The sequence below is a fragment of the Elgaria multicarinata genome, chromosome 21, assembly GCF_023053635.1.
Source record: "Elgaria multicarinata webbii isolate HBS135686 ecotype San Diego chromosome 21, rElgMul1.1.pri, whole genome shotgun sequence".
Lineage (NCBI taxonomy): Eukaryota > Metazoa > Chordata > Lepidosauria > Squamata > Anguidae > Elgaria > Elgaria multicarinata.
The window spans coordinates 12,681,384-12,697,011 of NC_086191.1; the positions used below are offsets into that span (position 1 = coordinate 12,681,384).

A 15,628-nucleotide genomic window follows, 5' to 3' on the forward strand; every position below is an offset into this window, starting at 1 on the left:
ACCGCCTGCAATAACTCACACAAAAACTCTGATCAGCCCAACGTTTTTATTTGTGGGAAATACTTCTATCATTTATAAAACAGCTGTTAAAACAGAGGCTAGTAAAAATGTTATTTACAGTAAAAGGAATGGAGTTTTATCACTCGTGTTGTAATTGAAAGACTTGATGTCCTGTTAGGCTGTCGTGCGCGCGTTTCCTTTTTAAATCTTGTTCTTTACTGTTACCCTAGACTGTGATGTCTATTTTATCGATATACAATAAAACTGACTGCTAGAAGCACTTGGAATGTTACCTATTAAGGCTCCGCGACGTAAAGAACTTCAGAGATTTCTCAAACGTGAACCAAGGGAGGAATAAAGCGGTACAGCAATGGGTAAAGAAATTCAGCCGAGGCAATATAGTGAGTCAGTGGCAGAGGAGAAAAGCCCAGCCAGCTGACAACCATCACCCACTACACATCAACCTCACAACTAGAAGTTCTTCCTTTGTGCCAGGACATTGTCGGGAGTGGGTTTAGAGTGCAGATTCAGGGAACTGCCGCTTTCAGGTCTGTCTGTTTGTTTTTAGCCAAGTTTCTAGCCCTTATGGATGAAGAGGCATCCTTACAGTTCACAGCCACCACTCACTGACGTCTCAGAAGCTGGAGAAGTGACTGAGTAAGGGCCGTAGTAGTAATTGTGTAATTGCCTTTTAAAAAGTAATTTGCAGGTGCAGGTGCACCCGTCCACCTGGATCACAGACAAATGGTTAAAGGACCCCTACCAGGGTCCCTCTGTGGCTCAGGCGTTCTGTGCTAGTACTTTTCTTCTTAAAAAGCAGTTCACACAATTGTGAATTGGGCAAACGTCACCGCAGCTAGTTTGACGTTAAGGTTTCCAAAGTCAGGAAGCAGGAAGCCAGTGTGTTGTAGCGGCTAGAGTGCTGGGCTGGGAGTCGAGAGATCCGGGTTCTAGTCCCCACTCAGCCACGGAAGCTCACAGGGTGACTTTGGGCCAGTCACAGACTCTCAGCCCAACCTACCTGACAGGGTTGTTGTTGTGAGGATCAAATAGAGAGGAAGATTATGTATTGAGTTACTTGAGGGGGGGAAAGTGGGATATAAGTGTAAATCATCATCAACGTCATCATTTAGTACCCTGAATTAGCTTCTTTCTCATCCCCACACAACTAGCAAAACCAGAATAAATCTTGCAAAACAGTTAAAGTGTAGAAAGTTGGAGACATTTTGCGAATGCACATTATTTATACAAGTTGCAGAATTCTGCTTTGCTAAGCGTGGAATTTTAATTTTTAGTGCAAATTAATTTGCATATAACTTAGTCATGAGGTCCCTTCGGAAGATTCTTCCTTCAAAATGGCACACCTTTGAGCCAACCCTTACTCTAACACAGGGTTTGGAATCCGCAGCCCTACAGACATTGCTGGAAAATGTTTGTGGATTATGGGAATTGCAGTCCAACAGGATCTGGAGATCACTAGTTGCCTACTTTTGGTCTAACAGCAGTTTAATCTACAGCAATCAACAGGCAATCATGTTTATACCTCCCCACTGGGTGATTTCTACTGATCAAACCCTCATAAACGCACAGGAACAGCCCTGGTTCTTCCTCTGTCAATTTCAATTTGAGTTTTTAAAATCCCAAGTTGTTCCCGGTTGGTATATGAAGAAATTTGCGGACGTTGGTAGTTCTTATTAAAAAAAACAAGCAGAAACAAAATTCTCATTGAGCTGCACCAGCCAAATTCAATAGGTACAGCAATTCCGGGCGTGGAGAGAAACATTTTGCAACCGTGTCGTTGTTAAAGAAAAGAACCCTGCCGTAAAAAAAGAGGTGGCCATCGTAATTCCACACCACAAACGTGCACTTTCTCCCACATTTCAACACATGTTCATTCTTCCCCTGTCTATGAAGAAATTTGCAAATTTGCAAAAAGTCCTTCTCCAAAATCAAACCAAACAAAATTCTCATTCATCTCTGCATCACACACAAAAAACTCTCTCTACCTCTGCATTCCCCCTCTACCAGCTCTCACCAAGGCCACTCCAAAATGACACGCTCAGACCTTCTTCATCATATAAGCTCCCCAGACCTGGAGAAACCACTCAAAGAATTGAGCTCCCTACAGAATTCAGGATTGGTTTACAGATGCCCAGAAACGGGGTTCTTGTCTCTTTAATAACATGGTGGGGCAGGAATTTCTGCAAACATGTTGCTTTCTCACCTTTTAGCACTTCCAAAATTCCTTTCTCCACCCCCACCATGAAAGGGTCAGGTGCCCTTTTGTCCTTTGAGAATAGTCACACTTCTGGGACAGGCTCCCCCCAGACCAGAAGCCGCTGGATGTGTTTCACTTCAACTCCCAGCCAGCAAGGTCCATGGGTGTTGTAGTACAACACCTCAAGAGGGAGCCAGGTTGATGGAAGGTTGATCTAATAGGGGAATAGCTTTCTCAACACACTTCTGATTTTGTTGAACTAGGTAACCAGAGGCTGACATGTGCTGAAAGCAGAACATTAGCTTTTCCAACTCCACTTGGGAGTCAAGTGAAGTTATCTCTGGAGAAGTTCCCAGGGAAACAAATGGTTTGTGAATGAACAGAATCAACATGGCCATGGATGAATCTCCCTGGGGTTGCTGAGTCGGCGCTCCTGTGAGCCTGAATCAGCATCATTTGGAACAACTTTAGGAGATTCCTTCCAATTGAAACGAGGCCTCCATTTCCATATATAGCTCTTCAGTCTGGACATAAGATCCGGGCTGCCGGAAAATGTGAAATGCGTAGGGACCGTGTTTTGAAACCATGCCTTTCCAGACTGTTGCTTAAATACTAAGAGCGCCACTCTGGAGTGGTATAATAGACATTCAATAAAAAATAAATGGGAAGGGAAATAAATTTTAAAAAATAAAAGGGAAGGGAAATAAATTTTAAAAAATAAAAGGGAAGGGAAATAAATTAAAAGCAGGATAGGGGGATGGCTTCTGCCACACTCGGTTTTGCATTCTTCTGAAGTTAATGTCAGCTAATACTGCTGCTGAGACCGACCCAGGAAGGCCTCAATTTGAATCTTGGCTTTGCCATGGATTTACTAAGAGGACTTCCGGTAGTTTTGTCCACCCCAACCCCCTTCAGCTAGAAACGCCTTGTCTCCTCCCAGAACAGAATCCATTCCAGTTGTTCTCCATGCAAGAGTGGCAGAGTGAGCCACGTCCCAAAGAAAGTTATTAGGGGAGCTCTCACCAGCCACCCCAGGGAGACGGTGGCCCCTCGCCTTGATTTGAGTGCCGGTGGAGGGGAGGACAGCAACCATCCCTAAAAACAAGGAATTAGGAAAGGGCGGGGGCTTTGGGACTGTGGCCCCCAAATCGTATCGGTTTCTGGTTTTGTTTTGTTTTTAAGAAGTCAATTCTGAAAAGGACGCAAGACTCAAAAACCCAAAGGAAAGCCGAGAGAACGCGGAAGTCTCAGAGTCTCTGTTATTGGTTCTGCTATTGGTTCTGTTGCTTCTTCCTCCGGACCACGGCAGCGCCGACAATTCCCAGGGCGGCCAAGCCCAGCCCCGCGATGCTCACCCCCACCAGGGCATCTCGGACCTGCAGAGTCGAAGGGAAGAAGCCAGTTAACCAAGCCAGGAGAGGTCCCTCGACATAAAGGAGGGAGCATTTTACGGGAGTCCAGTAGAGCGGAGAAGAAAATGGTGGCTCCGAGGCCATCGGGGAGGTGAATCCGCTCCGGGTTTCAGTCAGAACCATAAAGAAGCTATCCAAGGTTCTTTAGAATTCCGACTGGTTCTGACTGAAACCCGGAGCGGATTCCCTACCCCACTGACCTCGGAGCTGGGGGAGAGGGCTGCCCCATTCTACTCTTTCAGAACAGAGATGGCCCACATAGCTCTTCTCCTAGACATCCCCCTTTAATTTTATTTATTTATTTATTACATGTTTATACTGCCCAACAGCCTAAGCTCTCTGGGCATCTTATAACTAAAACCATAAACCCCAGTTCCAACCTTTAAAATCGCGTAAAAACCAGAATAAATTACAGTCCAGGCTCGTTTAAAAAGATCTGCTTTTAGGAGGCGTTTAAAAGTCATTACGTTTTCCGCCTCCCGAACCGCACGAGGGAGAGTTTTCCCAGAGGGTGGGGCCTGCTTTCCCCTGACCACAGATCGCGATCGGCTGTTTCCTGGGGGGTTTGTGTATCCCCCTCCAGCCCAATTTTAGAAGGCTGAAATGCCTCTCCGAAGGGACTGGCAGTCACAGGGTCCCTATAAAGACACGTCCAGTCTCTCATCAAACCCTCCAGAAAACTTCCCGCCACTCAGAAGCAGGGACCGCATAACAATATTATTAATCATGATTAGGGTTACCCACGGCTTTTTTTAAAAAAAAATTACAAATGACCCACTTACTTGGTCGCTTTTGGCTACACCGTAGCGCATCTCGGTGACAAAGTGTTCGCAGTTCTCGCTCGTGACTTTGTACGCGAGCTCCTGGCCCACTTTCTCCTCGGCTCGCCGGACAATCTTCGTAGCGGGCAGCGGGGGATACTTGGCATCATGCTTGTTGTTGACCCGGTAGCGGTTCTTGCCCACCACCTCCCGCAACAGCTCTTTCTTCACCAGCGCCTTGTCAGTTAGGGTAGACATGAGGCTGGCACAGCCTGCCCCGGCAAATTCAGCTTCAGGTTGGAAAGAAAGAGAGAGAGAGAGAGAGAGAGATTGGAGGTGGGGGCCAGCCAGCAAGAAAGGGCACAGCTTCCTGACTGTTAGAGCAGTGCGACAGTGGAATCAGCTACCTAGGGAGGTTGTGGGCTCTCCCACACTAGAGGCATTCAAGAGGCAGCTGGACAACCATCTGTCAGGGATGCTTTAGGGTGGATTCCTGCATTGAGCAGGGGGTTGGACTCGATGGCCTTGTAGGCCCCTTCCAACTCTGCTATTCTATGATTCTATGAAAACGTCACCTCCGTTACGGAATCCAGAGGCGCCGTGCCGAACGTTTCTTCTCGCTTTTCCGCCCCCCGACCGTTCTCATTCAATTCACTCTTCAAATACTTAAAAGGTTGCCACACAGAGGAGGGCCAGGATCTCTTCTCGATCCTCCCAGAGTGCAGGACACGGAATAGCAGGCTCAAGTTAAAGGAAGCCAGATTCCGGCTGGACATCAGGAAAAATTTCCTGACTGTTAGAGCAGTCCGACAATGAAACCAGTGACCTAGGGAGGTGGTGGGCTCTCCCACACTAGAGGCCTTCAAGAGGCAGCTGGACAAGCATCTGTCGGGGATGCTTTAGGGTGGATTCCTGCACTGAGCAGGGGGTTGGACTCGATGGCCTTGTAGGCCCCTTCCAACTCTGCTATTCTATGATTCTATGATAAGAAGAGACATTTCTTTCAACGGAGGAGAATGTTTCAGTGGAGTTCTCGTGGATAGGGTGAGGGCTTCTTGCATTTAAGACACACAGCGATAGAATGAAATACTGGACACTCACACAGCCTTGTAGCACTCACCGACGAAGGTTGAAGAGGCCAACTTTTTTTGCCGGGCCTCAGGGCCTTTTTTTCACCCTAGGCAAGGTGAGCTGCTTTCACCCCCACCCCACCCCCAGCGTACCCCACCAACACCACCCCACCGTACCCCCACCACCACCCTAGGTAGGCGGAGACAGGCGGGGATGGAGGCCGTGCTACCTTTCCCTCGCTTGAAGTCGTCCCGGCTTGGCTTCGGCTGGGCGGGACACTGCAGTGGGGCAGGCGGGGGTCTCCACGTTCTGACATCCCCCAGCTTCCCGGCTTGGCCCAGCCAAAGCCAAGCCAGGAAGCTGGGGGAGGGGCAGTCAGACGGCTCCACGTTCTGACGTCCGGTGCGCGCCGGAGGTCAGAACGTGGAGCTGCCCTTCCGCCCACCACCACCACTCCAGTGTCCCGGGTTGGTTTCAGCTGGGCGGGCGCCCAGCCAAAGCCAAGCTAGGGACACTGGGGTGTGGGGGCGGAAGGGCAGCTTCGGAACGGCGCACCCGGAAGCTGCCCTCGCTCGGCCAAAGCGGCTCTGGGAGTGGGAGGGTGACTTCTGGGTGTGCCGTTCGGCGCCCCCTTACCTTGGTGCAATAGGGAGCCACCTGACTGGCCTCTATGGCAGCGCCGGCCCTACCAGGCCCTCAACCTTCTGCCTTTAATAGCAACATGATTGTCAGAGATACTGTACATCTGATAGTTTTCTGAGGATCAAGCTGCCGTTAAAACAGACAGGAGCAAGCCAGGCTTGTGGAGTGCGGTTGTTTTTTACTGGAAATCCTAATGTGAGGGACACAGGGCGTTTCTTACTTGGTGGAGCCAGGTGGATAACATAACCATTTCCCACATAGATGGCCCAGTGCTGGTATCCAAAGCGGAAGATCTCGATCAAATCTCCAGGCTCCAGATCGTCCTGCAAGGAGAGGAAACCAGGCAAAAGCATTCAGCTTCCTTCTACAGCAGCAAACAGGAAAGCAAAGCAAAGAGAGAACATTTCAGGCTAGGGAATTAAACACACACACTGGTCAGAGCAAGACTCAACGCCGGCTAATCATGTGACAGCTCGCCATTCGGAAGGGCCTTTCCAGGTCAGCCACAAACACAGCTCTGTTAAAGAAGGCACCGCCTGTTTCGGGAACTGATGGAAGCGAGCTGGAATCCCATTGTTTCTGCTGCATATCTAATTTGATTGTTCCATTGTATGCTATCTTTTTAAAAATGGTTTATGTGTATTGCGTCAATGGTCCAGTTCACACCTAGTGACAAGCCGAGAGAGGAGGGGTTGAAACCCTGGGTTGTTGTGAATGAGACGGCATCCCTGCGTGGCAGTGTGTTGTTTAGCATGACAGCTAAACCCGGAACTCTGGCTTGTCTCACTCCTGACAAACCAGAGTTGGCCCATGGGTTTAGTGTGATGTCTGAACCTATAACTATGGATTACCTATCCCCTGACAAGCCAGACTTCATCTCTGGGTTGTTTGGCATGATGTCTGAAGACGGAACTGTGAGTTGTCTCTCCCACAACAAGTCAGAGTTGATCCCTGGCTTGTTTAGCACCACAAGGGAGAGAGAAGCCAGAGTTCTGGGTCTAGATGCCACACCAAAAAAACGGGACAGGGCATGAATTAGCACTCAGGCTCTTTGACGACAACCTAGGTCAGCCTTCCTCAACCTGGGGCGCTCCAGATGTGTTGGACTACAACTCCCAGAATGCCCCAGCCAGCTGGCTGGGGCATTCTGGGAGTTGTAGTCCAACACATCTGGAGCGCCCCAGGTTGAGGAAGGCTGACCTAGAGGGGTTTTTTTTCTAAAACAACAACAACACACAACTGAGTTGTTTTTACAAGCAAACTGGGTTTAGATCGCATTATTTTAACTTCTTATTATTGTGAGCGACTCTGAGCCTGCTTGATGGCTTTTAGGGCAGGGCATGCATTTAAAAATAACCACACATCAGCATTGAAGGACAGCCATGAAGTATGTCCTTCGCCTCCTTATTCTGCTTATGTGGCGAGCGCGTTACGGAAAGCATTTCCCGTTGTTATTTTTGCAACGTTCCATCATCAGGGAGGAAGCTAGAGCTGCGAAGCTTCTCCGCCAGTTTCCGGAGGATCAATCCTTTCCCTTCATCGATTATTTACTCGGTGAGCCAAGGAAGACATTGGCAGATCAGAGGCTGCATTGGACTTCAGTTGCCTGCAGCCAAACGCTGCCGACCTTTCTTAGACGCTCGTGCAATCGATTGCGGGCTTGTTGATAGTGTGCGTTGCATTTATTTTTTGTGTCTTTATTCACAAGGTGAACCCCGTCAATTTGTACAGCTGGCTTTGCTACGGCAGATGGTCAATACAAAATCAACTGTCTAAACCTCTGTAATAAATAAAACCTCCTTTCCGCCTGTAACGTTCAGGATTGCCACCGCCTGCCCTGAAGGCGTTTTTGTTACCTGGGAAATGGGACACACGACAACAGTGACACAAAAATGCTTTTTCAGGATTCGGTAACGAGTTGGGCAACTCCTCCTCTCCTCCAAGATCAAATCAATCTTTGGGTGGGGGGAGTTCCTAGACTTTTCATAGGAGTAATTATCTTATATATCTTTCATATATATATAAATACAAGTCAGAAGTTAGTTGGTCAGGGGTCTGGAAGCAAAGCCCTATGAAGAGAGACTGAAAGAACTGGGCCTGTTTAGCCTGGAGAAGAGAAGGCTGAGGGGAGACATGAGAGCACTCTTCAAATACTTAAAAGGTTGTCACACAGAGGAGGGCCAGGATCTCTTCTCGATCCTCCCAGAGTGCAGGACACGGAATAATGGGCTCAAGTGACAGGAAGCCAGATTCCAGCTGGACATCAGGAAAAACTTCCTGACTGTTAGAGCAGTGCGACAATGGAATCAGTTCCCTAGGGAGGTTGTGGGCTCTCCCACACTAGAGGCCTTCAAGAGGCAGCTGGACAACCCTCTGTCAGGATGCTTTAGGGTGGATTCCTGCACTGAGCAGGGGGTTGGACTCGATGGCCTTGTAGGCCCCTTCTAACTCTGCTATTCTATGATTCTATGATCTATTTTTGTCATAGAATGCTGGAAACCTTTCCTTGTTCTTGCTTTTAAAGAAGAAAAAGTTTCTATTTAAAGACCTACAGGGGTTAATCTGTTTGGCGATTGCCGTAATTCAACTCCCAGCTTCCTTGACCACCGGCCATGCTGCTGGGGCTGATGGGAATTGCAGTCCCAAACACCTGGAGGGCACTTTGTTGGGGAACGCTGCCACAGTTGCTTGGATCTCCAGAGGCCCCTTCTACCAGGACAGACTCCTTGTCCATCTAGCTCAGCAGTGTCAACACTGACTGGACACAGTTGCTCTCCAGAGATTCAGGTAGGAGTTTTTCCTGCCCAAACTGGGGATGACAACGTTGAACATGGGACCTACTGGAAGAGATGACCTGGCTTATAGCAGGTCAGCCTCTTCAACCATCCAGCCCAGTAGTGAAAGCACTGACTGGCAGCAGCTTTCCCGAAGAACTACATGGCACACTGGGAGGGAGCACACACACACTGCCTGTGTGATAAGAGAGACCAGGCTTTGAGGAGCAAAGGGCAACTCATTCTCAAATGGAAGTTGTAGACAATCTACATACAGAGGGCTGAAGTCTTCCGCCCATTGGCGACATCAGAGCAGGACTTGTGGGGGGCAAAGTTCAGGGGGCACCCCCATTTTGAAGTATGTGAAGCACACATTGCCATCTAAACCAGGGCTGTTGAGCCTCTTCCAATCAAAGAGACGAATACCATGGTGGACAGGGACAAAACGCCCCCAGTGCCAACCTGTTTTCGCTTAGAGGTCCTACTGCCAGAAATTGACCCTTAGGAGAGACATTGAAATCTTTTAGAATGGGGGGAGCACAAAAGCTGAAACACCACCCCAATATTGGTGGCTGGGAGAAATGGGGGTAGGGTCAAGAGAAGGGGGCATGGCCAACGAGGCCTGACTTGACCCCTGGGTAGGGAATGTCCAGATTGTGTGAAATCCATTCTGTTTGCGTATGACAGATTGTCAAACATCTCTCAACAGAATCAGATGGTTTTTCGAGTTTCCGAATTTGCGCAAATCCACATTTGCACAAATTTGCACTTGCGAAGATGCATGAATCCCCCCAAATTGCACATGCACGCACACGCACACACACGCACACACACACACACACACACACACGTGCATTTTCGTGCTTTAGCCTAAATGGGAAAGGCTCAATTTCAACTCTATTTTCTATTACTAAACTTGCAAAATTCGGCAAATTAGAAAAATGCTCTCCAATTCCACAGGCTCTGCATGACTTGGAAAAAGCAGGTCCACTGCGGAATCCGTGGGTTGGATTCATAAAAATCCAAAGTCACTTGATTCCATTGTGGATTTATCCGGCATATCTACCCCTGGCCTGGATGTTCCTCACCCCCAGTCTAAAGAGTGTGTTCCTCATAAGACTATGCAGTTCATAGTCTGCATAGAGAAGAGAAGATTGAAGGGAGACATGAGAGCACTCTTCAAATACTTAAAATACTTAATATTACAACTTAAAAGGTTGTCACACAAAGTAGGGCCAGGATCTCTTCTCGATCCTCCCAGAGTGAAGGACACGGAATAATGGGCTCAAGTTAAAGGAAGCCAGATTCCAGCTGGACATCAGGAAAAACTTCCTGACTGTTCGAGCAGTACGACAATGGAACCAGTTACCTAGGGAGGTTGTGGGCTCTCCCACACTCGAGGCCTTCAAGAGGCAGCTGGACAACCATCTGTCAGGGATGCTTTAGGGTGGATTCCTGCATTGAGCAGGGGGTTGGAGTCGATGGCCTTGTAGGCCCCTTCCAACTCTGCTATTCTATGATTCTATGATTATTTCACTGCATCGTTGTAACCCACAAAGAGCCAAATATATAGATTGCTGTTGCTCTGCATCCTCTCTCTGGTTTGCCTTGAATTACCATTCCAGCCTCGCAGACACACAGCTCACTTACTCCAACGGATCCTGGCTCCACACTGCACATCGCCATGGTCATTTATCCACAAAAAAACAGGGGAAAAGGGTTGGGGATTTTCCTAAAACCAAGGCAGGAATTCTTCTTGTCCCTGCCTGGACATACTAACAACTGCAAACAAACAGGATGGATCATGAAACGCAACGAAAACAGCTGATGTGCCCGCAGGGGGCCATGTCAAAAGAACTATTCAGCCCCATAAGGGAACGTCTCCAAATTCTCAACTGCCCACAACAGAGGCACGACCCATGATATAACAGCTATAAAGCTGAAGGTTCTACAAATTCAGACAGAGGATCAAGACCAGTAGTGCAATCCTATACATGTCTAGTAAGCCACACTGAATTAATTTGGGCTTACTCCCAGGTAGGTGCATATGACTGCAGCCTAATATTTCTAAGAACTGTAATATTACACGTTTAAAGCATTTATTTAATATTAATTGCATGTGCCATGATTAAACATTTATGCATTACTAAACCATACCACAATTAAGTTTTATTAACCTTAGTTCTATGCCTTAAGCTTCTACAAAACACTGCCTTTTACGCCCACAGGGCCTTCTCCGCTGTGGCACCCCGGTTGTGGAATGAGCTCCCCAGAGAGGTCCGCCTGGCACCTACACTGTACTCCTTTCGTCGCCAGCTGAAGACCTTTTTATTCACTCAGTATTTTAACACTTAATTTTAACTTAAATTTAAATTTTACTGTTTTAACTCTGTATTTTAATCTTATATCAATTTTGTTGCAAGCCGCCTGTTGGAAATAAATAAATCCGGTTAGCAAACCCCCTGTCCACTGACCCCTGTCCCAGATTCGCCCCATGCCTTACCAAGCTGGGAGGCTTAAAGTCGGCAAACTTGCGGTTGGCCTTCTTCTCCGTGTCCGTGTTTCCACGCGCAACAGCCGAGGCGCTACCTGAGACATCAAAACCAACGTGTTCTGTTAATGCTCGGGACATAGCTGGTAAGCACCTGGGGCTGGGGGGGGGAGTTTCGGTCAAGGGGGTCCTTTGTAGGAGCTTTGTGGAAGGTCAGCTTTGAAGGACAGGGTTTTCCTAGGATGGAGAGATGTTTGGAAACCATGTCCTTCAAAATAGCTGAGAGAAGAGCTGGGAAAACCAGTGCCGGCATGAGATTTTGGAAGACACTTGGGCAAGACATCCTCAGTGAGTCTACCTTGTCCCCAGCTCCTCCTCCTCCTCCTCTTCATGTCTACCACATGCTTGCTTGAGAGGCAGAGAATCATGGAGAAAGTCAGCAGTGGCGTCTCCGTCTCCTCCTTCTCACCATCACTATTGTCTGGTCCAAAGCAAGAGGCAGCTGAACAAGCAGGTTGCAGCGGGGAAGAGGAAGAGGAGCAGCTCCGGAGGGCTCATGTCTGTGGGCCCCTGCTGGGGTGTGGGCCCTGGGCAGGTGCCCACTATGCTCACCCTTGATGCCAACGCTTAACAGTCTTCAACAATCTGAAGGGATGTCAGACAGAGTTATCCTCCGTCACGCCAAAGAACAAGAGTAGAATAGGTAGAAACGGCAAGGTCCCTTAGGAGTCCTCCTATCCTAGGGTGGTAAAACGTGTGCCCGCCCCTTCCTCCCCGGCCACATAACTCTGGAAGGGTTTTCATTGACGTGTGTCAGATTTATTTAAGTTGTAATCAGCTTCTTCTATTCTTGCACATGGCTGGGTTCAATCAGTAGAGTTCCCCGCTCTGCAAGCAGTACTCCCCCCGAATTTACCACGATTCAGTCGGGCACAGATGCTGAGCGCCCCTACCTTTGATGGAGAAGGCCTGGCGTGGCATCTTCTTGCTTCTTTTCGACCCCACGATGCCCAGCTTTAATGCCCCTGGGGGGACCCTGGTAGGCCCCCCAAGCTGGTGGTCTCCTTTGGCTTTTGAGTGGGGGGCGAGGAGAGGGCCACCTGGCTCACTTCCCCTCAAGGCATTGGGCATTCTCACCAGCTGCTTATCATTAAAACTAGGAGGTTGTGGGGCACGGCCGCCAAAGCCTTTGGGGACACACCCCAAGGAATGGTTGCTCTTTCCAATCGCATCGCCTTCCAGGCGTCTCACTCGGCCCACCTCGGATTCCTCCCCACAACACACTCTCTTCCACACCGCGTTCAGACCCATCCTTGGCTCAGCTGGTCCGTTACCGGCCAGGGGCTCTTTTAGGCTCAACGTTGCAGGCCCTTTGGGGCTCAGCTTTAACCGCTCCGGTTCAACTTTCACAGGGTTGTCCGGGAGAAGTGGCTGAGCGCTCTTCTTGCACGGCTGAGGCCCAAGGTGGTCTGAGGCCACAGCCTGCTTTTGGGGTCCCGGCAGGGTCTTTGGTTGGTGGGCAGCCTTTTGGCAAGAGCCCCTCTCACAGAACCACAGAAAAAATTCAGACATCTTGTTGGCCTGGTTTGGTTTTTCCCTTTCCTTCTTAGGCAGCATCTGGAGGTCTTCAAGGGCCCGGAATTGTGACAACCTGGTAACCCCTGGCAACGGGCCTAGTGGCTACAGACACTCCATTTTGCTCCGGCCTCATGGATTGGATCAGGATCTTAAAAAGACAGGAGGTGGCCTAGATGACCTCTAGCCTCCCAAAGGCTTAAATAACACCACAAACAAGGGTGCCCCACTTTTGCTCAGCCTAGTACCAGCTAGGTTCTACGTTCTGAGCAGCTATTGTGCTATATTAAAAGTCACGGTCAGTAACGTGGAGAACTTCAGGTTGAATTTACTTAATTAAAACAGGGACCCTCCTAGGTTCCCCAAATTTATTTATTACATTTATATCCCACCATTTTTCCTCTGAGGAACCCAAGGTGGCGTACATAATCCTACTCTCCATTTTATCCTCACAACAGCAACCCTGTGAGGTAGGTTGGGCTGAGAGTCTGTGATTGGCCCAAAGTCACCATGTGAGCTTCCATGGACAGGTGGGGACTCGAACCCGGATCTCCCAACTCTCAGTCCAACACTCTAACCACTACGCCACACTAGCTCTCAAATGGGCTTTTCCCATATCGCACGGATTCTGCAAATTTGCAGACAGTTTTTTTTTTTACTTTCCAAAATTTCCCCCCAATTTCGTCGTAGAAAAATACATAAAATAAAATTAAAAACCAACCACCAAAAATGTACATCTCCCTCATAGGCGAACGCATGTAAAAGCACACTTGGGGGGGGGGGGATTTGCACATTTGGGGATTTGTGTGCGAATTTGCACAAATGCAAAATTGAGTAAATTTGGGGAATGGGGGGTGGGGGAATCCTATTTCCTAAAGGCACTTGACAATCTGGAATGGATTTTGCAGAATCTGTACATCCTTCCCCACAAGGTATTCCCCACCACCGCCCTGCCCTGCTGCCGCCACTTAAATAAATAAAGGTGCAATTTTGTCCGAGAGAAATGCACTGATGCAACGCTCTGGGCGTTTTGCAAAGCAAAGGAGCTGAACTGACAACTCCCCCGCCCCCATACTTAAAGCTATAATCCGGCAGAGAGAATGAAGCACTTCTCCGGTTGACACGTACGCAGATCGCAGTGACACGACACCTGCTTTGCAGGACAGACGGTCCCAGGTTCAACACACACACACGCACACAACAGCATATCCAGTTCAAAGTCACTGGGAAAGACCAGTCTAGGGGAGATCCGAGAGCACAACTGCGAGGTCAGCAACACCGTTCTAGATGAAGGGGTGGTTTGAACTCAGGGCACGAGAGGGGTCAATAGAAGAGAAGTAAACAAACCTTTTGCTGGCAAGCACGCCATTATGCCTCCCAGATGGAACTCAGCAGAACAGCTGAGAATACGCCGGGGCCAGCAAGAGAGAGCGCAGCCAGTAAACAGCGACGAGTGAGATCATGAACGCTCCTCCCTTCCCGGTCATCTGGGGAAGAGCAAAGCTAAATAAATACGGGGTATTTACGGGCTGGAGCTGCTGCCCTCTGCTGGGGGAAATGTTCCTCCACATCTTGATTTCGGTGCTAAATAAAAAATAAAGAATTTGAGAATCTTGGCCACCCCAAAAACCTGAGATGTCTCTCGTTGCTTTTTTGTCCGGTGCAAAGTCAAAACATTCCTTTTGGAATTACATTCACTGGGACCTCCGGTATCGGAGGCAGCAAGCCTATACAGACACGGTTGCTGGGGAACATGGGCGGGAGGGTGCTGTCGCACCGTGTCCTGCTTGCGGGTGCCGGGTCGGCCACCGTGGAATATATTAAATAAGCAAGATGTGAATTGTGGAGAGCGAGCAAGATTGTACGGTGATGGGTCGGTGGACCATCGGAATGACCTTTCAGGGAGTCACAGCCTGATGCCTCTAATTGCAGAGATTCGGGATTCTTTCCACTTGGAGATTCCCTGTAGGCAGAGCTATCGCACAATAAAAGCTTCGCCTGGAAGCACGCAGGCACCAAGAAGAAAACACACACACACACACACACACTTCAAAACACTGCAATTTCAATACCTTGGTCTTTATTTTTGCCGTCACAACGTGGAAATGCATATTTGACTTATTTGCGCTTTATAAATACAATTTGGCATCTATATGCCCCACAGCGTTGGTCCCCGGCTGAAAGTTTTAATATATGACTAACAAGGTCGTGGAGGGAGTTAAAAACAGAGAAGCGAGAAAGGACTCCCTGACAGCACGAAAAGTCTGACGCAAGGACATACATGGGTCCGCTTAACCTCCTGGCAGTAGCAGTCTCAATGTTATTTCACGGAGAGAGAGAGAGAAAAAACTGGTCCCCAATTTGAGGTTATCTGTTCCCCTTCCTTCCCAAACCGATTTGAGCCTCAAATGAATTCCAAGGTATAGACGGAGGAGCCACACAATACCGGGGAGAAATGTGAAATGTCTGCATGATCAAAACAAGCCACGGCAGCTTGTGAGACACGGCGTTGTCAGGCGGTTTGCAAAATCACCGCCGGGCCACGGCTTGTGTTGTTCGAACCTGGGTGGCATGGCTTGTTGGAGGGTTGCACAGCCCTCAAATCCCACCCTACAAGAGCCTGTGGGTTATTTGAGGGTTGTTGAACCCTCCAAGTCACGCCGCCTGGGGTTCAGGTGACCCAA

At 48.8% G+C, this 15,628-nt stretch overlaps 2 protein-coding genes across 3 annotated transcripts; both read right to left on the minus strand.

Annotated features, from left to right (window-relative positions):
- Positions 1-32: 32 nt before the first annotated feature.
- Positions 33-14,400, minus strand: LOC134412287 (phospholipase A and acyltransferase 3-like). 2 transcript variants are annotated; one of them, XM_063146180.1, is made up of 5 exons: positions 14,292-14,400; positions 11,382-11,467; positions 6,325-6,427; positions 4,413-4,681; positions 33-3,594 (listed from the first exon to the last, which is right to left on the minus strand). In XM_063146180.1, exons 1-5 carry the CDS (start codon positions 14,311-14,313, stop codon positions 3,490-3,492), a joined length of 585 nt encoding a protein of 194 aa, XP_063002250.1. In that variant the 5' UTR covers positions 14,314-14,400; the 3' UTR covers positions 33-3,489. The 2 variants fall into 2 exon arrangements, with proteins under 2 accessions (XP_063002250.1, XP_063002251.1); XM_063146181.1 differs by lacking the exons at positions 11,382-11,467; positions 14,292-14,400 and adding an exon at positions 10,529-10,647.
- On the minus strand, positions 12,282-12,941 carry LOC134412285 (uncharacterized). Its single transcript, XM_063146178.1, has one exon. The coding sequence runs from the start codon at positions 12,939-12,941 to the stop codon at positions 12,282-12,284; it is 660 nt and encodes a 219-aa protein (XP_063002248.1).
- Positions 14,401-15,628: the final 1,228 nt, after the last annotated feature.

Bases quoted from the DNA above. Each gene is read 5' to 3' on its own strand.
- LOC134412285 (XM_063146178.1), bottom strand. From the start codon at position 12,941: ATGTCTGAATTTTTTCTGTGGTTCTGTGAGAGGGGCTCTTGCCAAAAG.
- LOC134412287 (XM_063146180.1), bottom strand. From the start codon at position 14,313: ATGGCGTGCTTGCCAGCAAAAG. The intron at 6,428-11,381 runs GTAAGGCATGGG...CTCTCCTTGCAG, and splicing joins ACTTTAAGCCTCCCAGCTTG to GACGATCTGGAGCCTGGAGA. The intron at 4,682-6,324 runs GTAAGAAACGCC...TCCAACCTGAAG, and splicing joins TATCCACCTGGCTCCACCAA to CTGAATTTGCCGGGGCAGGC.